The 25,601-nt window shown below is 37.2% G+C and overlaps 4 protein-coding genes across 4 annotated transcripts; all 4 read left to right on the top strand.

Annotated features, from left to right (window-relative positions):
- Positions 1-1,429: 1,429 nt before the first annotated feature.
- Positions 1,430-9,019, top strand: LOC309496675 (ras-related protein Rab-35). The gene is made up of 7 exons (XM_082166772.1): positions 1,430-1,644; positions 2,692-3,436; positions 4,850-4,900; positions 5,084-5,207; positions 5,306-5,430; positions 5,587-5,711; positions 8,466-9,019. Exons 2-7 carry the CDS (start codon positions 3,382-3,384, stop codon positions 8,613-8,615), a joined length of 630 nt encoding a protein of 209 aa, XP_082022898.1. The 5' UTR covers positions 1,430-1,644; positions 2,692-3,381; the 3' UTR covers positions 8,616-9,019.
- Positions 9,020-9,944: 925 nt separating this feature from the next.
- rnf25 (ring finger protein 25) lies at positions 9,945-14,970 on the top strand. Its single transcript, XM_082166663.1, has 10 exons — positions 9,945-10,006; positions 10,463-10,534; positions 10,651-10,747; positions 10,857-10,924; positions 11,028-11,097; positions 11,611-11,682; positions 11,793-11,939; positions 12,523-12,612; positions 12,919-13,056; positions 14,093-14,970. Exons 1-10 carry the CDS (start codon positions 9,960-9,962, stop codon positions 14,864-14,866), a joined length of 1,575 nt encoding a protein of 524 aa, XP_082022789.1. The 5' UTR covers positions 9,945-9,959; the 3' UTR covers positions 14,867-14,970.
- A 436-nt stretch (positions 14,971-15,406) lies between these two features.
- kat8 (K(lysine) acetyltransferase 8) lies at positions 15,407-19,515 on the top strand. The gene is made up of 11 exons (XM_082166681.1): positions 15,407-15,786; positions 15,992-16,066; positions 16,180-16,358; positions 16,564-16,617; positions 16,751-16,915; positions 17,988-18,077; positions 18,277-18,417; positions 18,534-18,627; positions 18,715-18,865; positions 19,052-19,206; positions 19,296-19,515. Exons 1-11 carry the CDS (start codon positions 15,447-15,449, stop codon positions 19,358-19,360), a joined length of 1,509 nt encoding a protein of 502 aa, XP_082022807.1. The 5' UTR covers positions 15,407-15,446; the 3' UTR covers positions 19,361-19,515.
- Positions 19,516-22,144: 2,629 nt separating this feature from the next.
- LOC309476109 (prostasin) lies at positions 22,145-24,906 on the top strand. The gene is made up of 4 exons (XM_082139301.1): positions 22,145-22,305; positions 22,383-22,654; positions 23,909-24,075; positions 24,155-24,906. The coding sequence occupies exons 1-4, from the start codon at positions 22,226-22,228 to the stop codon at positions 24,401-24,403; spliced, it is 768 nt and encodes a 255-aa protein (XP_081995427.1). The 5' UTR covers positions 22,145-22,225; the 3' UTR covers positions 24,404-24,906.
- Positions 24,907-25,601: the final 695 nt, after the last annotated feature.

The following is a 25,601-nucleotide window of genomic DNA, read 5'->3' as shown; positions in this document are numbered from 1 at the left end:
AAAATGTGTTTTCCTTTCACAGTTGAATAATGCATGGTACCTTGAAAGGCGCACTTTGTGTTTTTGGTAACACTTTACAGTGTTACATTCGTTAACTACCTTAGTTTACATGAACTAAGAATTAACAATTTTTCTCCAGCATTTATTAATCTGAGTTAATGTTAATTTCATCATTTACTAATACATTATTAAAATCAAATGTTGTATTATTTAACATTAGTTAATGCACTGTGAACTAACATTAACAATTAACAGCCAAATTTTTATTAACTAACATTAACAAAGATGAATAAATACTGTAACAAATGTATTGATCATTGTTAGTTCATGTTAGATACATTAACTAATGTTACCAAATGAGACCTTATTTTAAAGTGTAACCGTGTTTTTTTGTACAACACTAATATAGTCAAATATATAAAGTATAGTATAACACATGTACAGTACTCTGCAAAAGTCTTAGGCACATTATGGTTTTAAGCCAGTTATATCTTTTGCTTGTGTGCAAGTAGGAAATACAAGTTTACATTTCCAAACATTCCTTTTGCCATTAATTGTAATAATCCAGTGAGATTTTTGTATACATAAGGAGTCTGACAGCAGCCGGTGCTCCACATGGAGATCTGATCTCACTATCATCGAGTCTGGCTGTGATTACATGAAGAAACAGGAAAAAAATGAAACAAACTAAATCCAGAAGAACTGCAGAAACATCTCCGAGATGCTTGAAGAAACCTGCCTACAAAGCTACCTGAAAACCTATGAGCAAGTGTACTAGGACAAAAGCTGTTTAAATGCAAAGGGTGGTCACACCAAATATTAATTTGATTTAGTTAATATACGTTAATCGGTAAATAACATTTATTTATTACATTATTTTTGAAACCATACTCACTTTTCACAGTTCTGTTAATTAGTTTTTTCTGTTTCTTTTCTGATTCAGCTGCTGGTTACGTGTTCAAAACGGCAGCCCCCATGAGGCGACCCGCTCCGTGCAAAATAAAACGCTTTTATTAGGCTACAGCTGGAGTTTTAATTTCATGTATGTGCAAATCATTTTAAACATATTTCTCAAAATAACTATTAATTTATTTGTAAAACTTTTATAATGGCGAAAACTTGCTGAGTGCACTTTTAAACATTTGATGGTCCTTTACGTCATATCAGCGCAGAGCGTATTGGCCTGCCTACCCAGTCACCCAGACAGCATTTTAAATGAGAATAGACGTATAATGGCCCCAAAAAAATGGCCAAAATGTAGTTTCTATTGGCAAGCTTGGTTTTGACTCAGTTAAAATGTGTGGCTGGAATGTCATCAGTTTGTTTGTTGCGACAGAATAGCGATGGCAATCTCAGCAGCAGCAACAGGAGTGGCATGAGGAGAAGGAGGAGGAGACTGAGAAACTCGGGCACATGATGAGGATGAGAGTGACTCAACATTCAGGTGCGGCGCCCTCAGATGGGCGGATCTGATCTCTGCGGCCGCTGGGACACTGTCCGAACTTCCCTTAACACTGGATCCCCGGATCCCAGTGCTGCCTGCAGGACTAACCCGACACTAACCGACCGCCCTAGCAGGAACTTGTGCCAAGTCTTCCGAGTTTTCACCAGCGTGCTTGGAAAATGTGGGTTAAAGTGTGTTCGGTGAGCTTTTCTTTAGCTTTGAGTTTGATCTTATTATCTTAGAGCATCTGCGGCTAGTTAAGTAGCTAGCCTAGCTGCATTTCAAAACAACTGAGTAAATTACACGAGTTGCTGATTTGAGTAATGTACACAAGTTTGACCGAGTGGTTAACGGAGACGGAACTTAAGAAGCAGATTAAGGCGAGAGTTCAACTTGAGGTTTGGTATGACGGCATGTTTTAATCGATCCATGATTCTGAGTTTCTAAGGATTACTGCGCGAGATTTTCATGTAATACAGACGCAAGGTCGCTTATCTAAAGGACACTCAGTTTATGGTTACCGTATAGAAACGAACAGAATAAAGTGAATCTGCCTCTAAATCTATAAATGATTCTCCTTCTTGTGATTTTTCCCTCTTGTGATTTTCCCGTGATTTTCCTGTTTATTCCAGTTGTAGTATTAGAGCACCGAATAGTTTCACTTTTAATTTGGACGTGTTTGCATTGAGGGATTTAGATGTGTTGGCAGTGGAACCAAAATTGTTTTTTTTTTGTCTGATAAGCGGACCTAGACTTAGGTGTGTCAGTTTCACTTCTCTTCCACATTTTCCGTGTTAAAATGATCACATTTGCCTGAAGGACATGTTTATCATACTGCCTTCATTTTAGACAAAAAAATGTGTAATGAGAAGCTTGTGCCCTCCTCGCAACGGCAGCTCAGGAAAAACACGTCCCTTCCTGTTTTCATGGAACATTTGGGCAGTTTACTGAGTCTCTAGCTTTGTCTTGACTCAGCAGTAAGTTTTATGTGGGCTTTTAATCGTTATGTCCACTGTTTTGGTTTCAATTGTAAGGGGAAAGATGTGTGTGTACATGTATCCTGATTTCCATCCATAAACCCTAGCGTAAAGCTGGTGCATGTGGTTTCGAGGGTGTCATTTGCCTGTCAGAGTGGAAGAAGCTAAATTTAGGGCCACAGCTGCTGTTCTGGGCAAAAGGGGGTGCATGTCTAAATAATCTGAACAAGATCCGTAAGTAATACCTGTCTCTTTCTTCCTTTTTTCTAGGATTAGGGCTTGAACGGGACCGACTAGGACCTATCTCACTTCCGGCTTGAACCTGCATTCCTACAGTGTCTTTGAGTAACCGTGATCTTTGAAAGCGAGGGAAGCTACCAGCCCCTGCATGCATTGGCTAAACAGGCGGAATGGAATTGTTGTGACTGAGATGCCATCTACATATCTGTGAAATCAAGATTTGGAAACAAAACAACTTGGATCTCAAACAAATCGCCCTTTTTTTTCTGGGTAATCTTGTCCCTGACGCACTCATAACTCGGCATTATGAGCACCATCAGCGATTAAAGAACTGCTTACTTTGTAACCTGAGTCATTTATACTTAACCACAACAATGTGGTAATGTGTTTGCACTTGAAGGCGAGGCGACGAAAAGTACATTTCACATAGATTCTAAGCAATGGAAATATTACTTGAAATTTAAAGTGTTTTAAAATGAACTAAGAATATTGCACGGACAATGCAGAATCACTAATTCATAAATGGGAATGCACTGAAATCAAACTGATGCATCATTTAACACTTGAATTCTGAGGAAAACTGGAAAGACGATCACATGATGCTTGCAGTATTTCACCCAAAACTCTAAACCTCCTGGCATTTTAAGACACAGGAAAAGTGATATTAAGGTGTTGAAAGCTGTTAAACTTGTTTCATGAGGACACATTTTGAACAGAAGAATGGCGGGAAAAGACTACCATCACCTCTTCAAGCTGCTCATCATTGGTGACTCCAGTCAGTACTTTTGTGTTTTTATACACTTGCTAACAAATCATGTTTTTGTTCCAGCTTTTCTATCTGGTTCTTTAATGGAGAACCCAATCAGACAGAGAGAATTACTAATATTTGGGGGAAAAAATAAGTGTTTTAGCCCAACTATTTCTGTAGCACCCTGTCCATTACTAAGAATGCTTGAGACTTGTGCATTTACTGGAATGTTGTTCTGCAATTTCACAATTTAAGCTGAAATGAAACTAAGTGAGTAACGTCAGTCCTCATCCCTACATGAATTTAGTCATTTGAACAGTTCATGAGTATGCATACTATGCACTTGTGTGGTATGTGTTCTGTGATGAAATGATCTGTGAAAGTTTTAGCTACATCGCTTGAGTAGTTGTCCTTTGTGTTCATATTAAATGCACATAAATAAGTTATGCATCATGGATGCATAACTGGCTTATGTGAATTTACTATAAATCTTTCTCCAGGCATTTAATATCCCCATTTATGAACAAAATACAGGATTATAATCTTTATGCTTTTTGCTTTAAAAAAAAAAAAGTTGCAGTGAAATGGAAGTAACAACAGATATTTTCTTCCGTATTGTGACGTACATCTGAGTGTATCAGATAAAAAAATTTAATTAAGGCAAGGACTTGGTTCAGTTCATCAGTTGTGTATGGGATTTTAAGGGGGGTCTTCACAAAAAGTGACATAGTCTGGCATACATCCCCAGAGAGATGTATGCGTTTCACCCAAAGATCTAGTTATTACATTTTAATTAAACATTACGAGGTTAAAAAAACAAACATTTAAATGAAATATACTTGGATGAATTGTTAACAATAAAAAAAAAAAGTGAATTTTCTTTTAATGCTGACTTTAACAAACCTGTTTATGCATCCACTTTCAAAGAACTCTTTGTTTGTTTGCAGATGTGTAATCTTGATTATTTACTCTCAGTAATGCATTCTCAAGTCAAGAGTTCATCATGTTTTAATTTTTTATCCTCATCTAGTCCGTCGTGGCCACTAACACGTAGTAACTGTGTAGCTAAGTAGCATTTGTCTCCGTAAATATATGAATAGGCTCATGAATGCCAGTTGACCCCTTAATATTGTGACCTTTGTCACAAAGGGACATCTTAAGCAGGGTTAAGTTGAATGGTGCAGATGGACGATTTGAGACATTTTTGTTAGTGTTGTTGTATTCACGCTATGCCATTGCACTTATTTTTATTTATTGTGGGGACATTTTATTGCCATTTTATTCTCATATTATTATTTTTTAAACCGTTAATATACATATCTATTTATTACTATAATCTTGTTTTATTATAGAAAATACTGTCATGTTTAATTCAAAATATACATGCACTGAGGTATTACAGATGAATATTTAACAAATGCTACTCTGACTCTGTTGCAGATGTAGGGAAAAGCAGTTTGCTCCTACGATTCGCAGACAACTCATTCTCTGGTGAGTCTGCTTGGCACAGAATGCGTGTCTGTGACAGAGACAGAAAATGAGCCAAAGGGTCTGTAAATATATGATCTGATTCATTGTGTTCTCATGTCCAAGACAAAGTGAGAGTATATGCTTGCTTGACATGTGATTAAGGAGTTGAAATGTTATAAAATCATGCTCTTGGGCTCCTCACAGGAAGTTACATAACCACTATTGGAGTTGACTTCAAGATCCGCACAGTAGAGATTGACGGAGAAAGAGTTAAACTCCAGATCTGGGACACCGCAGGGCAGGAAAGGTTCAGAACCATCACCTCGACGTAAGCCTCGCTCTAGTCAAACCGTAAAGTTTGATCTGTTTGACCATTCTTATGGTCTCTCTCGGTCTCCCCCTTACATGTTTGCTGTATTCCTCTAGGTATTACAGAAACACTCATGGTGTCATCATTGTTTACGATGTTACAAACCCTGAATCATTTGTCAACGTGAAAAGGTGGTTAAACGAAATCTCACAGAACTGTGACAACGTCTGCAAAATATTAGGTTAGTTTAAACACACAACTTTGTTTTATTAACTTAATTTACTTCCCTGTTGTGGTTACATATATATATATATGTATGTATGTGTGTTTTGGTTATATATTGCGAATTTGTTGTAGGCCAACTTTTAATATTCCTTTTCACTATGATCCCTAACAGTGGGAAACAAGAATGATGATCCTTCTAAAAGGCTTGTGGACAGCCAAGATGCTCTGCGCTTTGGAGAGTCAGTTGGTGTGAGGTTGTTTGAGACGAGCGCTAAAGAGAATATCAACGTAGAAGAGGTGAGGTTTATTTTGCTGTGATCTGTATTCACAAAATGTTGAATTGAAGTTAATTTAAAGGTGCAGTAAGTGATTTCTGAGAAACTCTGTTAAAAGTGGATCGGACCGAGCAGCACAACACACTTGTAGCCAATCAGCAGCGAGGGGCGTAAACACGCATAATGGGGGAGAGGAGAGCGAGAGATTGAGCAAGAGGGAGATTTGAAGAAACACTGTAGAAAGAGAGATGGCTGAGAGACATTACAAAAAAGAGGAATATCACTGGAAAAGGAAGGGTTATGATCAGCTTTAGGACCCACTGTAAAAAATTTTAACAGCTTTCCAGCACTGATAGACGCAGAGGTTATTTTTTATTTTTTATTATTGCGCAACTGTTCCATTCTGTACTGATCCGGGCTAGCCGGCACGGTTATGGATTAATTTTCCACTGTGGGGCTGATAACGACCGCTCTTTGGAATGTAATACAAAAGCGGCAGTCGTTGCCTTGATAACTCATAAGTTTACAGATGATATGAGATGTATAGAGCGACCACGTTATGGAGAATTGTATTATTATTTTTGTTAGGGGGGGGGACAAAATATCGATAGGGCAATATGACTTTGTCCTTCTCCGTGCGATACGAGAATCGATACACTGGCGCCAAATATCGATTTTTAATCAGCATAGCTACTTCATGGCTCCTCGAGGTAGCGCTCAACACATGAACATGTTAACGTGAACATAAGTTAACTAGCCTAAGAAAAAGAGTATTTTAAGGGCATGGTGGATAGCAGTGTGAGTAAAATAATAGATCCCCCAGCCACGTATAAGTTCAAAGTCAGGACGCACTTCGGCTTTTATACCATTAATGGGACAAACATGTTGTAAATAGACTTTGACGCTCTTCACCGAGCGCTTGCACAGATACACAGGGGAGCATTTGAAAACAGGTGTCTATTAGCGGATTCTTCTATCAGCGGATATATTAGGGATCCGCTGATAGACGTCTGCTTTCCAACGCTCCTGTGCGTACCTGTGTAAGCGCTCGGTGAAGAGCGTCAAAGTCTATTTACAACGTTTTGGAAGTGTTGCTCACTGGAACCAATCACAGACATATATGTTGAGCGCTAACACACTTGTTTCGTTTTAAAATACCCAAGTCGGAACCTTTGACAACAGTATTCCCACCAGGTTTATTTTCAGGAAGCTGGTAAACACTGAGATATTCCCGGGTTTAAATAAAAGAGGTTGGTAAATTTTTTAATCTACGAGGTTTATATAAAGCATGTCGATAAGCAGTGAAATGTTTCCTTTTTCACACAAAGAAAAGTTTAAGCTTTTAAAAAGTATGAAATGTTTAATTTACTTAAAATGTTCAATTTAATTTACAGACTGAAAAACATTTTGTGCTGTTTTCTAACAGTTTGTACTTTAATAAAGAGAGAATCTACACTTTTCATAGTTGATGTGATATCGTGATGCATCATTATAGGATTGTCTAGCAATATATCGATCATCACAGAATTGTAGTGTATTGCAGATTATCGTGTATCGTGAGCCATGTATTGTGTATCATATCGTATCGTGAGTACCCTGTGATTCCCACCACTAGTTTGTGTTTACATCCCTCAAATAGTGCACTTAGCCAGCTACAGAGAAACTAGCAGACAGGCAACAGACAAGTGATCAATTCTGAGTTGTGACATCACTTCATGGGTTCTGCCGGAACGGGAATTCCGGGCTGAGGACGGTTTGTAATCGTGCCGTGCCGTGCCAGGCTTAAGTAGAAACAAAACTGGAACCTTTACTTGCCATTCTAAGAACCGTTCGGCCCGACGATGGCAAAGCGGCTATGGATTTGAGTGTGTGCCTCGGGTGACTAACAACGAACTCTTGCTTGTATATACGTGTGTGTACTGGATGTTGATTTTTTTTGTTCTTCCATGTCGTTTGTTTGTCATCTTTGCTTTATTTTTAGCCAAGCTTTATCTTACTTCGCTTCTGCTATGATAAAGAGACACGTCCACTTTTGCGTGTTTGTGCATTTTGGAGGCGGAGCAATGAAGGGAGGGGTGTGTTTGTTTGGGTTGGTTTTAAATATCAACAGTGTTTCTCAGAATTTGCTGTTTGATAACGTAGTCAAACAAAAGGCTAATCATATTAATTACCATTATGTGTTCAGGGTTGTAGAGAGCGATTCATAAAACGCATTACCATTCTGATAAATCGACTTGTATACGAGCCTGTATAATTCACTCTTCCACTTCTTCTGAATCAGTTTCTGGTTCAAACATATATGGCTGAATGAAACCAGTATTTCCACTTGCCATTGTGCAGCGTTTACTACAGTAAAGTTGACCAAGTGAATCTCTGAGCTGCTTTGAGTGAGTGGAGGCTGGGCTAATGTTGCATATTCATAGTCCGCTATACTAAATGAAGGAAGAGTGTTGAGGTACATTCAAGCTATTTCAAGGCATTAATTTTAAAAAAATTACAGGAAAAAAACGTTTAAATATGTAATTTTGGTGATCAAAGATGTGTTTTAATGGATACAATTATTGACTACATGGGGACTTTAAATATCCTCAATATTTAAGTTTGTTCATTTAAGCTCAAATTCATGAAAAAAATCATCAACATTTTATTTTAGCTTGAATAGAATATGTTCAAAGTTTTCAATTTATTAAGAAAATACTGTTTGTCTTTCTGTCCACTTTGATGTGTTAAATTAAAATGTATAATATGCATGCCTTATATTCTTTTCTGTTTGCAGATGTTCATGGCTTTCACCCACATGGTCCTTCGGGCCAAGAAACAGAGCCAGAGTCGAGCAGAAAGAGAGAGAGAGAGAGAAAAGGACACTGTCCATATTAATTCCCACAGGGACAGAGAAAGGAGGAAGAAAGGGAAGAAATGCTGTTAGAGCAGAGGTGTTTGGAAGATATGGAAAGAAGGACAAATCAAACACCTTTGCTACTTTGTTCCTTTGCGTCAACTTAACAGATCAGAAATGTGACTTTTTTTTATGTTAACACTGCGCTAAGATAAAGCCAAGAGGAATAAAATCACTATTATGTGCCGAACATCAGCGTTTGTTTACATGTTAATCCATTTTTTATTTTTATTTTTTGTGCTTTTTACAAAAGGGGAATTGACTGGCATGTTTTTACACTGGTATCAAAAGCCTGGTCCAGGAAAGACATTATACACAAACTGTCTAATGTGTTCCACTATTATTTGTGAGAGATGTTTCGTGTTGGATTAAAATTGACCTGGTATATGTCATTAATGTATGCAAATAAGCAATAAAACATGATTTTAACGGAATGCTCACTTTCTTCTTTCAATACAACTCTGTTCAACTTGTACAAAAAGTCACGTGTTTTTCCTGGATTAAACCTACTAAATAAATGGTGAGCACCGTTTCTTTAAGTTATTTAATTTGACCTCTGAATCATGTTTGTTGAATCATAAACTCCCTTTTTAAAATGATTTACAATATACAAAATGTATTAATATGTTAAATGTCATCAGAATACAAATGAGAAAAGAGTTACAGAGCTGAAAACTAAAAACAAAACTTAGTTAAAATAAAAAAGATAGAGAAAAATAACTTGAGGGTAAGATATTAATCTCTACATAATTATATAATTAAAGTCCTTACAAATTGAAGATGTTCTACTTGCTTGCTTATTAACCGAAGATGTAATCATATTAATATACATTTTAAACTCTTTCAAAAACTTCTTGTTTATAAACTTAGATTTATGGATATAAAATTTACAAAGAAAAGAAATTAAAATTAATAACAAAGCAAGCATTATTTTAGTAGGGTCAGAATCAAAATATCCAAAAATAATGTCTATAGACGTTGTGGACATATCTGGCTGGATATTACCTTTAATAAATGTGTCAGTATTTTCCCAAAGTTGTTCAGTATAGAGACATGACCAAAATAAATGATATATAGTTTATGTGTGAACTTGAGCATCATGTATCAATATCAGCTTTATATTTAATCATGAAATGTTTGACAGGAAAAAAAATTATTTATTATTTTGAAAGACCTTATTAGTGAGAAAGTATTTTTGTTGCAAGGACTAAATCTTTTTCCAATAACATTTTTTAAAATAAATAATTCCAGTAAAAGATTGCATGAGATACAGAAAAATAATAGTTTCAAGAAAAAGGGATCTAACTGAATCATAAACTCCTGCATCCTAGAAATTCCCATCTGTTTATCAGTCGGCTCTGTGTCAGCTGACCGATGTCGTGGAGTGGTGACGTCACCGCCAACATGGCTGCCGAGAGCGAGTGAGTATTATGTTGCTGAAAAATACTGACAGAAACCTGTTTTAATGACTAATTACTATATAAATCCAGAGCTGATTGACATATGAACTAAATTCCTTATTTGGAAGACTTGCAGTGCATAACTTACTTGTTAACGGTACAAGAGAGCTGTCATATGTGACTAAGTACATTCCGTGATTTGTGATAACATAACAATTTAATGATACAATCTAATTTATACAGAAAACTACACGAATCGTTTTGTCCGAGAATTACAGTAAATAAGTGAATCCATAGTTAAGTTGTTCGGATTTAACCGGTGTAGTCATGGCATTGTCATTATCTAAGTAAACAAATGGCCAAGTGTTTTACTGTGTGCCTTTGACCCAGTGTCTCTGGTTATCTGATGTGTCATACTCATGTTAATGTTACATTAAATCAGTTCTACTCGAAATTCACATCTGTTTGACACCACAGTGTCCTGTCTGAAATTGAAGTGCTGCAGTCCATCTACTTGGATGAGCTCAGTGTTACTCAGAGAGATGAGGGGTAAATGTTTTATAATTTATTGCTCTTTTAGTTTTTCATAAATTTCCTGAGATAATAATATAGTTAACTGTTATTAACCTGAACAGAAATAAAGATGTCAAATGTGTCTCAATTAGAGGGTGTACAGTCAGTTTGGTACTCTATCCCTCCACTGCGGAGGACTGTCTCTCTCAGTTTGTCCGTCTTACACTGACAATGGATCTGAACTCTCAGGTTTGTTGGTTAAATTGCTATAATATTTGACTAAAGTAATGGATCTAACATGTTTTGTATTTAATTGACACTTACTTTCTGTTGGTGTATTTTTTTTATTCATTTTCAGTATCCATATTCATCCCCTTGCATCTCTATTCACAATCCACGTGGACTCTCGGATGATAAATTGCTCAGGTGATTGATTGATTATTATTAGATATTGTTATGTTTAAACTTGAGAATGTCCTGTTTCACTTCTTACTCTTTCCAGTGTTTTCACATGCTGATCCTTTGTCAGTTTACAGAACAGTTTGCAGAAGGAGGCAGAGTCATGTATGGGGACACCTGTACTGTATCAGCTCATAGAGGTTAGATTCCTTATTCGGTCCATAACTATACTAACTTTCGAATATTTGGGGTCAATACGTTTTTTTTAAAGGAATTTACACTTTTATTCAGCTGCATGTCAGATGCATTAATTTGATCAAAAGTAACAGTAACAAGACATTAATGTTACAAAAATCTATTTCAAATAAATGCTGTTCTTTTGAACTTTCGATTCATCAAAGAATCCTGATTTTTTTTTTTTTTTTCACTGATTCCACAACAATATTAAGCAGCACAACTGTTTTCAACATTGATAATAATAATAACAAATGTTTATTGAGCAGCAAAACAGCACATTATAATAATTTCTGAAGGATCTTGTGACACAGAAGACTGGCGTAATGATGCTGAAAATGTAGCTTTGCCACCACAGTAATAAATGGCATTTTACTTTTAAAAAAAATTTTTTTTTAAATGCTTCAACTTCAAATGGTAGTGTATATTCCTTTTATCTTGTGTTTGTCTCAAACGATTTCTCTATTTTATCCTCACAGAGAGCTAAAGAGATACTGACTGAGAGCAATATTCCCCATGGAAACTGTGTCATCTGTCTTTACGGCTTTAAGGTGTGGTATTTTAATTGTGAGAGTACCATAAAAATATGCTCATAATGTGCGCTGTGGCCTGTTTGTAAAATTGAACTTGTTCCTCCTCCTCTGTTTCATCCTAACCATAGGAAGGGGAAGTGTTCACTAAGACCAGCTGCTATCACTATTTCCACTCGCACTGCCTTGGCCGCTACATCACTCACTCCGAGATGGAGCTGCAGGACCGTGAGAGGGAGCTGGAGGAGGATAAAACTAGAGACCAGACGGAAAAAGAGGTGGGGCTGTTCATCATAGCAGAGGATACTTACAGTCTCCTTATCTTGTATCCACCTTGTTTTTCAACATGGAAGTAAGGTGTTTTCTGTGACTATGCAAGACTTCTGATTTATTAGCCGCTATAGAGAAATATATCAAAGTGCAGTAAACCATAAATCTGTTTGCGCTACAAACCAGTGTTTATAATTAAGACACTACATTAAAATAATATGGTAAGAAATACCAGTTTGCAATATCAAACAGCATAACAAGCTGTTTTGTACAGCTAAAAATAACTGGAAGCCACACACATTAAAATTACAAATGGCCGCGCCCACTCTTACCTGAAAAATATGGTGGATACTTTAATATAGTTTCTGTACTGTTTTGCCTTAGAGCAAAATGCTACATATTACAATGGTAAATATGTAAAATTTTGCTCTAATACATCCCAGTCAAAGATTTTGTGTATTATGTAATTCTTATATAATCTGCTTCAACATTTCATTGAATATAATAGCTAATTGCAAAACATAAATGTGCAGTGAGGTATGCTGTAAACAAAAGGCATTTTTGATACAAATGAGCTTCTTTTATTAACAGGAGTTGGCTGTTGTTTGCCCTGTGTGTCGAGAGCCTGTGACCTACGATTTGGATGCCCTTCTTTCCTCCCCTGCTCCAATTTTCACTCAGGTAAGACATACAGGCACAGTGTATCATTCTCTGTGGACACGGTTTTAGCAGTTGGGTCAAGCTAAACTGGCCTGGGCATGACGTTTATCATTGTTAGAAATGTCAAGTGGACAAAGTCACTCTTGTGTTCAGTGCCAAGCAGTAGATTTTTTTAAACAGTGCATCATTGTCCCATGTGCAGTCCCTCTTGTTGTTGCTGACTATGCCAGGATGTCTAGTTTGAAAGCTCAACACCCTAATGTATGCTCACTGGTCACATGCTGTGGATACACATGAACATTGTGTTTATTATTGCTTCACTCACAGCAGGAGGATGTGGTCATCGATGGGGAATTTAGAACGAAATGGGCAGCGCTCCAGAAGACTCTGGAACGGCAGAAGGAAAAGGGTGGAGTTATTGACCCAGAAGAAGAGTCTAATAGGTTCCTAATTCACATTAATGAGGTAAATCCTGGATGGAACATTCCGATTTAACATGTTCGGCCGCATACACAATGCAAAGTTTTGGGAGTCACAACTGCATTAAAAATAAAACAATATACAATAATAAAAATAATTTATAATAAAATAATGTATTATATTAAAGGGGTTGTTGATTATGATTTCACTTTTTTAACTTTAGTTAGTATGTAATGTTGCTGTTTGAGCATAAACAACATCTGCAAAGTTCCAAAGCTCAAAGTTCAAAGCAAAGGAAGATATTTGCTTTTAAAGAAATCGTTTTTTTCGGACTACAACAAACGACTGGTAGGGACTACACAAGCTTCCTCCCGGGTTAGTGACATCATTAGGGAACACGCAGTCCATGTTGAGAAGAGGAGAGTTGTTGTAGTAGAGCACATTTGGGAGTCTGCTTGAGCTGTCGCATTCATCTTTTCACATGCAATACAGTACGTAACACAAAATGCAATAGCATGTCACTCTGTATGCATCTTACAACAGTTCCCACACAAGCGATTTTATAGATTATCATGACAGAATATGCTAATCAAAGACTTGAAGATAGTTAACTCCACATCAGCAACATAAATTAATCAACTAACCATTCAGAAACGTCCTGTTGCATTCTACATGTTGTCAAAACATTTTGGTGCTTGTCTGCGTGAGGTAATCGGAGCTGCTAACACACACACACACACACACACACACACACACTCAAGCTCTATTTTTTAACTGACCCTCAAAAAGGGATAATTTGAACATGCTGTAAAAAATTATCAGTGGGGTATTTAGGATTAAAACTTCACATATACATTCTGGGGACAACAGAGACTTCTTTTACAAATTGTGAAAAAAGGAAATTAAAATACACCTTTAAAAAAGGTGTATACATGCTTTTATATATTATTTAGTAAATGTTATGTACTTATTTATAATATAAATGATATTCACCCTGAAGAGGAGTGACAATTGAGGACTTTGAGTTCTCAATGTCAGTATCTGGATGAATAAATGAATGAGGGATGTTTTTTTTCTTCAGGCTCAAGACTCTCCTGGTACAGATGCCTCTGGTGCCGAATCTTGTCAGGCACTCCCTTCCTCATCCCCAGATTCCATTGGTGCAACCCAAGCCTCTCAAAGTCATCACACTATAGGCCAATCGCAGCGTCTGTTCACTCATGAGAAAAGGCAACAAGGTGACTTCAAGAGAGGTCATAGAGGAAGAGGAGGCAGACGAGGTGGATCAGGACGTCATGCAATGCCTTCACCTGGGGTGGAACGGTTAGGCAGGCTCACGCAGTCTTCTGATAAGATTAATTATGTCAACTCAGACCCGCCAAACACTACATCACAGGTAGAAAGCACAGCACAAGGACAGGCATTTGAACTCAGTGATAATATAGCACAGCTCAGGAAGCCTTTGATCAATGAAGAAGAAAAACATATTTCTCAAGACAAGGTTACTTCAAAATCTAACTGTGGACAAGATGTGGGCAAACAAAATGTTTGTATTTCAAAAGATGTGGATCAGACATTCTTACAGGATGGACACCCAGAAAGGGAACATGTGGGTAGAGGATGGAAGCGTGGTAGTCGTGGCTCCGGACGACATTATGGATACTGGCAGGAGAGGAACTTTAAGGGACCCGGTTACTGGGATAATTCTGGGAGTGTCGGTCACCGTGGAGGTGGACATAGAGCCAGAGAGGGAGGGGCTGGGCATCATCACAGAGGGGGTGGAGCTCATAGAGGTGGTGGGAGGGGTTTGCTTCAAAGAGTGGAAAAAGAATTTAGGAAAGAGGGAGTCCTCTGACAATGGGAGAGGGGAGGTACAGGCAGAGGAACAAGCATACCTCCCTGTTTCACCAGCTGTACTATCATCATGTCTGTGTCTATAATAAAATTCTCCACAAGCAATGAACTGACTCATGTTTTTCCTTTCTCTCTTGGGTAAGTCATTGTTGTTAGTGAAAATGAAGGAGTAGACATTGCAGTTAGGAAGGAGTCTAACCACTCAGGAAGTTCATTGAAGTTTACTTTTACTAAAGCAATTGTAATTGTGTCAACAATCCACAAAATTGAAATGTGAAAAAGTTTGTTCTTTCTGTCGCAGGTTGTGATAAAATTAGATATTTATTATATTCATTCTAAACTTCTGCAAAGACGAACTCTCAATCATTAATAAAGCACTGGACAGCCTCTGTACAGCTCTCATGTAAAAGTAGAGAAAACTATTTCTTTTTTGTGTCCGACCATGTGTTGGTATTTAATGGTCATAATACTTTAAATAGTGATTCAAAACAGTAGTACACTGTTTACACAAAGCAGGACTGAAAAAGTGCACTGCGCATGCTCGAGTTATCGCGGTGCGCAATGTTTTCAAATGGACAAAGATGTCTGGCGTAGCAATGTCAATGTCCAGCAATCGTCACCCAAACATGAACAATTCATACGATAACTGCGGCTCAGAAGAGCGAATGGACGTTGAAATAGACGCTGGCCACGCTGGAACCGACCGAGGAAGCTTAGATACGGGAACACGAGCAACATGTTCATCAAACGGCAGCGGCGGGGAAGAGGATGAGTCGGAGGCCGCGGATCGAGAAAGAGAAGCCACGGGCTCGAGTACTCCGCACTCCGGGGATGGAATGTCGCACTGCGGCGGCAGAGAGCAAGAGGTGTCGGTGGAAATCGGGGAGACCTATCTGTGTCAGCGTGCGGACAAAACATGGCGTAAGCTAAAATACTTATTTAAAATTGTATTTCAGAAACACTTAATTTGCCATTTTATAGTTAAATACAACGTTACTGTATTATCACGTATATATATATATAGTATTTATTTATAAAAACATTCTGATTGAGAAATGAGTAAGTTAATATAAGCATGCACATACTGTTTGTTGGTTTATTTATTTATTTAGTACTTTTCTTTCAGATTCAGCAGAGGTTATTCAGTCCAGGCTGAATGAGCAGGAGGGCAGAGAAGAGTTTTATGTCCACTATGTTGGATGTGAGTGGAATTGCATTCAAATCCCATTCGTGGCTGATCATACAAAGATGCATTACAGGTTTGTGTAGTCCTTACAGATTCACTGAGCAGATGCTCTCTTTTGTCATTTGCAGTCAACAGACGTTTAGATGAATGGGTTGGAAAGGCTCGTTTAGCCCTGACAAAGACTGTGAAAGACGCAGTGAGAAAAAGTGTGGAGGAAGGTGGCGGGGGTGAGCTTGTGGACCAGCCGGAGAGGAAGATCACCCGAAACCAGAAGCGTAAACATGACGAGATCAACCACGTTCAGAAGGTACCTGTAATCACTTTTCTGCTAATCTAAATCACACTTTTGATTGGTGTTTTCCAACTTAAACAGTAAATTATTATATGACTGAGCCATGTTCATCTTAGTTTTAATTGTATTCACATATGAACCATTTAAAAGTCTGAACAAGTCCATATCAGTCCAGTAGCAACATTACTAATTATTTGACCCCGTATTTTTTTTCCTCCAGACTTATGCAGAGATGGACCCTACTACGGCTGCCCTGGAGAAAGAGCATGAGGCTGTAAGAAGGGGCAACATTTGCATAATCTTCATTGATAAATAATCTACTTTAATGGTGTTTTCCATGGATATAGCTTTAAATAAATTGTCCATCTGTTTTCTCATTTTAATCAAAGTGTCACTTTCATTTTCAGATCACAAAAGTAAAATATGTGGACAAGATCCAGATTGGGAATTTTGAGATTGATGCATGGTACTTTTCTCCATTCCCTGAGGACTATGGAAAACAGCCCAAACTTTGGATCTGTGAATACTGCCTGAAGTACATGAAGTATGAGAAGACTTTCAGATACCATCTGGTCAGTCCATACAATGGTTTTGTTGTTGATTTACATTGTACCATAGGGGGTGCTATACATCTTGGCTAATGAATTTAAGTGCTGAAGGCATGATTTATTTTTGCATGCCAACTCAGAGGTTTAGCCTGACTACATCAGACTTCGTACTTCCGCTCAGTTTCAGTTCGCTTCAGTACTCAGTCTGAGATAGCGACCTATTTCTCAGTTTTCCTCCGGCCTGAAAACAGCCGGCCAATCAACGAACAGAGGGCGGGCTGAGAGCCGTGACGTATAGAAGCTGATTGTACCGTGGTCCGTGGCGTAGATGCGTAGATTTACTTCACATAATCTGCAAAAGTCGTTCACAGCCATGTTCACTCCGGTATTTCGCTCAATGGTTTTGTTTTCGCATCATACATGTGTTTACAGTGGAAGCAAAGAACGAAAAAGAACTTCGCCATGAGTATATTGGGTCCTTTAGGCTATAAATAAACTACACCAATCACTAAATTTCCAACAAATCTTTTAATGTTTATGTAAAATCTGAAAGTTTGAGTTAAGATAATTTGCAAGTGTGTGATTATAAACACAAGGTGGCTATGAAATTGATCTAGTGTTTAGATAAATTTTTGGTGTGTGACGTTTCATGTCCCCGACAACCTCTGTCATCCCATTTAGCCACTTGCTAGCAACCACTTTTTCAAATAATGAATGGAGTATTACTAAAGTTATTTGTGTTGTAGAAAAAATATAAAGATAAAATATCTTGAGCTTGTGTTATCCACAGATCTTATTAAGACATTTATCCAAAAACCCATTCAAAAACTCCTCGACAATGAGAAAATGGAACCAGAAGTGCAAAAATGCTAACTTACTTTTTAGGGCCCATTACTGTAGCACTCTATTGCACAAGCATTTGTTTTTAGTCAGTGTTGGTCTTTGTTGGTCAGCTAGTTTTAAATTATTTTTGTTGTGTTTGTTGTCTTTTAGAGTATTTCTAGCTTCACAGGTTAAGGTTTACAATACATACTTATTAAATTTATGCTTTCTTTTGTTTTCCCGCTCCTTTGTTTCTCAATGGCTCTCATTTCAGTCACAGTGTCAGTGGCGCCAGCCTCCAGGCAAAGAGATTTATCGCAGAAACAATATCTCAGTATACGAAGTTGATGGGAAGGACCATAAGGTGAGCCAAATGAATGACACCTACCACTTACATTTAACATGAAACAGAGAAACAAATAATTTCATGATAAATAGATTTCAGACCTGGAGAAGACTATGTAAACCTAAAATGATTTATTACATTGCTAATACATGTGCATGTCCATGTGCAGTTGAATTTTCCACAGTTTCTGTCGTTCTTACTGTCCTTCTCGCTGTAGATCTACTGTCAGAATCTGTGTCTCCTGGCAAAGCTGTTTTTGGATCATAAAACACTTTACTTTGACGTGGAGCCGTTCATCTTCTACATCCTCACCGAAGTCAACAAACAGGGAGCACATATTGTGGGTTACTTCTCTAAGGTAAAGTGTTTCTACTGTTTGTTTTTGGCATTGAATGTCAGTTGTATTTATGCAGTGTAGCTGTTAATTTGTATCTTATTTAACACGCTTTATCGATGCATGTTTTTCATGAGCAGGAGAAAGAGTCTCCAGATGGGAACAATGTTGCTTGTATTCTCACTCTTCCTCCATACCAGCGAAGAGGATATGGAAAATTTCTAATCGCATTTAGTAAGTTTCACCCCTGATTCACCTTTCACCAAGTGTTCGCCTCTGATATAGATGAATAATTGTTCTTTGTGTCATAATTCTTCTCAGGTTATGAGCTATCGAAGCTGGAGAGTACAGTGGGGTCTCCAGAGAAACCTCTGTCAGACTTGGGGAAGTTGAGTTATAGGAGTTACTGGTCATGGGTACTACTAGAGATTTTGCGAGACTTCAGAGGGACTCTGTCCATCAAAGACCTCAGGTACACGTCTAGTCCCAAATACAAATCTGCATGAAGGAAAAAAAATACATGAGGTCATAATTATGCACGTTTGTATACATGTTCAATTCAGACAAACATTTTTAAAAAGGAAAATACTGCAAGATAAATTGGCTGCTAATGCTTTGATAAAGAGCACTAATTAATGCATACTGTCTGTACCCATAGTCAGATGACAAGTATCACTCAGAGTGACATCATCAGCACATTACAGTCTCTAAACATGGTCAAGTACTGGAAAGGTCAGCATGTCATCTGTGTCACACCCAAACTTGTAGAGGAACATCTCAAAAGTGCTCAGTACAAGAAACCGCCAATAACAGGTAACGGATCTTATGCTAGCTTTATGTATGTGATGTTGTGTATTTACGAGTTTAAACCATTAAACATTTTACATTTTGTGTTTTTACAGTGGACACACATTGTTTGAAATGGGCACCTCCTAAACACAAGCAGGCCAAGTTCTCTAAAAAATGAGGAGAGTGAGACTGTCCCTTCATCCCAGATGTTTTTCACAGCTACCGTTAAATGTCACGTAGAAATACTCTCTCCAAGAGGGAAAGGTCTAAGATTGTACATTCGCATTGTATTGAGTCTGTTATTTTTTTTAAATAAATGAATAGTAATATTCATGTCATTGTTTTTGAAGGTTCTTTATTTCAAGTCAACATTTTATTACATCAGTGTGGTACTTCAGATCAGTTATGTTCTGTGAGGTGTTTTAATATTTATACCAGACTCCCCTTCATGTTCAAATGGCAAAAGCACTTTGAAGAAATAAGTTTGTGAAGTCAAGCAACATTATGTTGAATTATTCATTAGACAGTATAGAATTACCTATTGCACATGCAGCACCTGTCTGGCTTTTAGGTGGAAGTTGATACCTATATACACTGTGTGTATGTATATGTATGTGTATATATGTATACTGTATGTGTATATATATGTATATATATATATTTATGTATATATATATTTTAAAGAGGGTTGAATGACTTCAGCGTAAGGAACAATACCTTGTAACTATAAATCTTTAAAGATTTTTATACCACTGATATAGTTAATAGCCAACTGTTTTCTATTCTTTTGAAATATTAACTATTTGATGAAGCATTTGTGTTCTTACTAAAGTTCAAAAATGGTAGCTGTGGGTAAAGAGTGGCAGATATTTAAAGGTAACTGGTGTTTTTAGCAGAAATTATCATGTTTATAACCATGGTTTTATATAAAAACTATATTCTACGAATATAGTGGACAACAGTAAATTAGCCTAGTTATTAGCCTGTTTTACTAAAAATACCAGTTTTCTGATAGTGATTACGAACCTTGCATGTAAATGCAGAAAATAACGTTACAAATAATGTTCGAAAATGTTTTCAGGAAAAAAACTTTTTATGGATTCTTTTAAAGTAATATGCAGCAAAGTTCGAATTTATGGTAGGCTACTTGAAATGGGTATATCGCTGGAATCAGTAGCGCCTATGTGAACAAATTATTATTGTGTGGCTTGAGAAAAGATCAAAGTAAATCGAACTGAAAGTCTGCGTTTTTTCCGAAACTAATTAAACTTAATCCAACTGTTCAACAAGAACGGCAGGAATTCTGCTCTCCTCCGCTGTGTGTGAATCTTCTTTATGGCGAGAACAACGGGCTCATTATTTGGGAGGAGATTGAGAGCGCGCGTTGTGATTGGATGCTGGCAGCAGGTAGAAACGCACAGGTACATTCATACATTCTCTGGCAAATGAACATCTCTGCGTTTTCGCTCGGTTATCCTTTCTTCCATGTCGATTACATCGAAATCTTTGTTCTCAAATGTCATGCAAATTATTGTTTGAAGATACGAATATGTAACGTATTCAAAACGAGGCATCACAAATCTGTAGCTTGTCGCGATTAGAGTCGTCTTGTGTTCGGGTTTAAATCTTTTTTTTTTTTTTTTTTTGCCCGAAAAATAAACAGTGTTCATAGACTTTTTTGTTGTTCGCGCGCTTTATCCGACTTTGGGATATACCCTTTGGGTAGGCTATAGGACACTTGACATTACAAGTAAGTTTTTGGACTCAACTATTGACAACAATGTTGATTGTTTTTTGTTGAGTTAGAGCCCAAGGGTCACTCCAAGGGCAAATTATTATAGTTTAATCTTTAAAACACGCATTATTTATAGACACTTCGCCAACAGAATGACTGATTCGTGCCTGCAGCTTCTCTTTGTCTTGATGGTAACAGGTAGGCTAAGTCTTGTTAGGGTGTAGTAATGGTCTTATTGGATTCAATGCATTCATTAAATTCATTATTTGTCTTTCTGTGTCCGACAAAATACAGGGCTGTCAATGTGTGTGGCACAAGGTAATTATTTTTCAGTTTATGGGTCAGTGTGTCTGAGATGAGAGAGAAATCTCTATAAAAAGCATGTCATCTTTGTAGTCATGTTTTGTTTTGTTTTCATACGAATTGAAATATTTATAATTATTTTTTATTTTATTTTTAGTTATGAAGAAAATTATCTGAATGTAGTAATAAAATACTTGTTCAACTTAAAAACCTAAATTAAGGCTACCCCATTTGATTTGAACAAAGCATAATTTTCTAGTAAAAGGCCCAAATATTTGATGATATAAATCAGATCTTGTGGGTCTATGGGTCTTCTTGTTGTACTATTTTCTTGTCACATGATCACAAAAGTGTCCTTCCTACTATCTATTTTTTTTTTCTTTAATAGTAATTTAAAACAAATTGATTTGTTGATTATTTTTAAATTTAAATATTTTTAAATTAATAAAAGATGCTAAACAACATTTATTTTTAATTTACATTTATGCATTTGACAGATGTTTTATCCTAAATGACTTGCATTGCATTTAAGGAACACAACTTAGGAATGAAACCCATGACCTGTAGCTTTCTAGAACCATGCTCTACTGTTTCAGCTTAGACAGTAGACATTTTTTACTTTAAGCCTCACATTACATATCACAATGACTTTGGATTCAGAAATAAATTTTTATGCATTTTTGAATAGCTTAATAGATCATTCTTAGAATGTTCTCCTCCCTCTCTTAAAGTTTGTAACCTTACCCACAACAGCTTTTACTCACGTCTCATGTCTCATACCTCATGCCCCTGTTTGTGTTGCTCCTTATAAGTGAGAAGATGTAATGATACTCTAGGGGAGTTGTAGGGCAGGTGTGATCTGGTAAGAAAACCTTCACTGTGTATGTACACTAAATCTCCTCTGACCTGTTCACGTAAGTGTGCGGCAGGCCTCCGCTAGGTAAACGCATTGTGGGAGGAGTTGAAGCATCAGCAGGGGCGTGGCCATGGCAAGTGGACATTCAGATGGGAGCCAACGGTCATGTTTGCGGTGGATCTATAATTGCAAAAAATTGGGTCCTCTCTGCTGCACACTGCTTTCCTAAGTAAGTATTATTATCATATTATCAATACCTGTGATGATTATAGAGAAGTTAATGTTCTCTGTATCTCCTACCCTCAGCCCCTCAGAAGTGTCTTCATATCGCCTGTACATGGGACGCCATCTGCTTAATGGCTATAACCAGTTTGAGATGGTCAGTCAGGTGCAGCGGGTGGTTGTTCCAGAAGGATACTCAAGCCCTCAGGAGGGCAGAGATGTAGCCTTAGTGCAGCTGCGCTCTCCGGTCACCTGGTCAGACAGGATTCAGCCTGTGTGTCTGCCATATGCTGGCTTCCAGTTCAGCAGTGGAACCTTATGCTACGTTACAGGCTGGGGACACACTCAAGAGGGCGGTAAGTGCATCAACAAGAAAATAAGGGGTAACCACAGCAAATAACAGATATTTTACTCTTTAAACATGTGGCAAAGGTTTTCTGGATGTGATGTTTCCTTGGGAGGGACAGCTGGATTTCTTACCATTTCAGTAGTGGTAGTTACAGTGGACAAGGTGAAGTCAGAAAAAGCAATCATGGACATTTAAATAATGGCTTAATTGTGAAAATATGCCGCAGAATTGAGTTAGCCAATAAATGTGAGTGGTAAAGGAGGAGGAAAAGTGCATGGATTTACTTAATGCTGAACTTTCAAATTGACCAACAAACTTCTTAACAGATTTGTAAGAATTGAGAAATTAGAAAATGCCGGACAGTCTGGTTGAAGAGCGACCAGACCCTAAGAGAACAAAGGACCTCTCTGGAAATTAACATTTGAACTCCCCCTTGTGCACTATCGAGACGAAAGAGTCTCACCTCCGAGTCATCCTAATCTACATTTCATTCCCTCATTCCTCACCCCCTCTCTCTCATGCTCAGATCACCTGAATTCACCCAAGAAAATATATAGTTTAATGTGAATGATTATCATCGAGTATTGTACATTTTGGTATCATTTGAAATGTCTCAGTGCGACTGGTACAAATGTCTCATTTCCAAATAAGTAAAACAAAAGGTAATAAGGTTTTTAAGAGTTTAGGGATAACTGGCACACAAAGGAAGGTGATCTCCTGGCAAATGGTCTCACACCCCCAAAAGGTGTAACCTCTGAATGCAAAATTCCATTGTTAGAAGATGTTTCCATGTGAAAGAGGTTCTGTCTATATAATGGGATGCAACGAGAAGATCGGGGCCTTTTTGTAACTCAAGTTGGCCCATGATGCTAAGAGTGACTCTTACTTAAGAGTAAACTCTTAGCATCATGTATCTTAATGTTGGGTCGGGGCCTTTCTGTATTTCAGATTAGCCTGTGAGGCTGAGAGTAAGACTCTCAGTTTCATGTATAATGTTGGGTTCGCATCTCTTCTCTTTATTTCAGACTATTTGATGTTTTGTATCGATTATCTTTGAATTGATTATGAAATCATATGATAAGAGATAAGACTGCTTTGTGTCTGTAACAAATTTATGTGTGATATAGTAAGCTGCCTGACAAAAAATGTCTGGACAAAGCATTATAGATATTACACTTCCATTCCCATTGCATGTTATGTCAATTTAATAATAATAATGTCCATTTTGTAAATTGCTTTCCCTGTCTTTCCTTTCAAATAGTCTCCCTCACTGGAGTTGGGGCGCTACGGGAAGTGGAAGTGCCCATTATCGACCAGTCTTCCTGCCAATCAATGTATCAGATTTTGTCATCTGATTTAGTAACAGTTGACGTCCTATCAGACATGATCTGTGCTGGATATATGGAGGGAGGCAAGGATTCCTGTCAGGTATGTTACTATTTGCTGGTGCACTGACATCCTTAGATATTGTAAATAACATGTAAATAACATAATTTTTCTCTTTCAGGGGGACTCTGGAGGGCCTCTGGTTTGTCCTGTTGGCAATGGGACATGGATTCAGGCAGGAGTTGTGAGTTTTGGACTTGGGTGTGCTCAGAAGAACCGACCAGGTATCTACTCCAGGGTCTCAAGCTTTGCGAGCCTCATCCGCACCACAGTTCCAGAAGCTCCCTTTTTTGGTCATGCCTGGAGGAGTGAAAGTCAAACAACTCTGGTTCTAGCCCTCTCTATTGCGTTAGTAGTCTTTTGGAGATAGTAGATTCCTTAACTAGATGCAATGTACAAGTTAAACACAGTCTTACATTTTGAAACACCACCAATTTTGTCTGTGGGGCATTGATTTGCCATGTTTTTTAATGCTGTTGTGGTGCAAAAATGTAATCAATGCAAAGCTTCAGAGGTGTTGCAGATTATTTTGAATAATGTATGTAACATGTTAATATGACAGAGTGATCTGGCCATCTTATTCTGCCTAAGCACAGATATAGTTGTTATATACTGTTGTTATTGTGTATTAGATATATTTTATGCAATTGCAGTAATGTCACCAAGATCTCAAAACATTTTAAAATGCCAGTATCCTAGTTTATAGGATAAATTCAGAATGATTTTGTATTTCTTGTTCTGAATATTTTTAATGAAAAATCAAATTGATTTGACTGCATAAGGCATATTATTGCACATCACAAATACTGCTTTCACTCATTCATTCTATACCAGTGTTGTATCAACTTTTATCATTTTAGAATTTATATTAAATTAGTATGTCACCTGTGTTTTCTCTTTCTCTTTTGCTTGTGGTTTTTATTTTTAAATATGCACTTAATAGTCATTGCAAAGCGATTTGATCTTGATTTTTTTCATACATTATACTCTTTTAAAGAGAGAGTTCACCCAAAAATGTTGTCATTTATTCATCCTCATGTTATTCCAAACCTGTATGAGTTTCTTTCTTCTGTTGAACGCAAAAGAAGATATTTTGAAGAATGTTGGTAACCAGACAGTTTGACGGCACCCTTTAACCTCCATAGTGTTTGGGTAAATATTTAAGTCATTCCTGGGATTCTGTAATGTTTCAACGTGGATTTTTGTTTTACAATTTTTTCTTTTTCTTTTACATAATTCATTTTCTACCCCACATCATTAGGCACATATCAAACTTCCAAAAAACTCATATTTTCCCACCTCAGGCATTAAATAATTTCATATTTAAACACCTTTTATTCTCAACCCCCCAATGGACAAAATGGAATTGGTTTAAAAAGGATTTTACACAACTTGCTATAAAACAAACATCTACCTTATGCTCATGAGTCCCTCATAACAATTTAATAACTACAAATGTAACTTTTCTGATCATTTTCAAAATTTTATGGGACTGAAGTTAAGAATAAACAAATTGTGTGTTTGTGGTCTCTTTATTTTATATTATATAAATTTTTATGTTTAACTAA

The sequence above is a fragment of the Leuciscus leuciscus genome, assembly GCF_965113295.1.
Source record: "Leuciscus leuciscus genome assembly, chromosome: 1".
NCBI classification, from domain to species: domain Eukaryota; kingdom Metazoa; phylum Chordata; class Actinopteri; order Cypriniformes; family Leuciscidae; genus Leuciscus; species Leuciscus leuciscus.
Note: the sequence above shows the minus strand (reverse complement) of the source record. Positions and strands in the feature narration are given on the sequence as shown.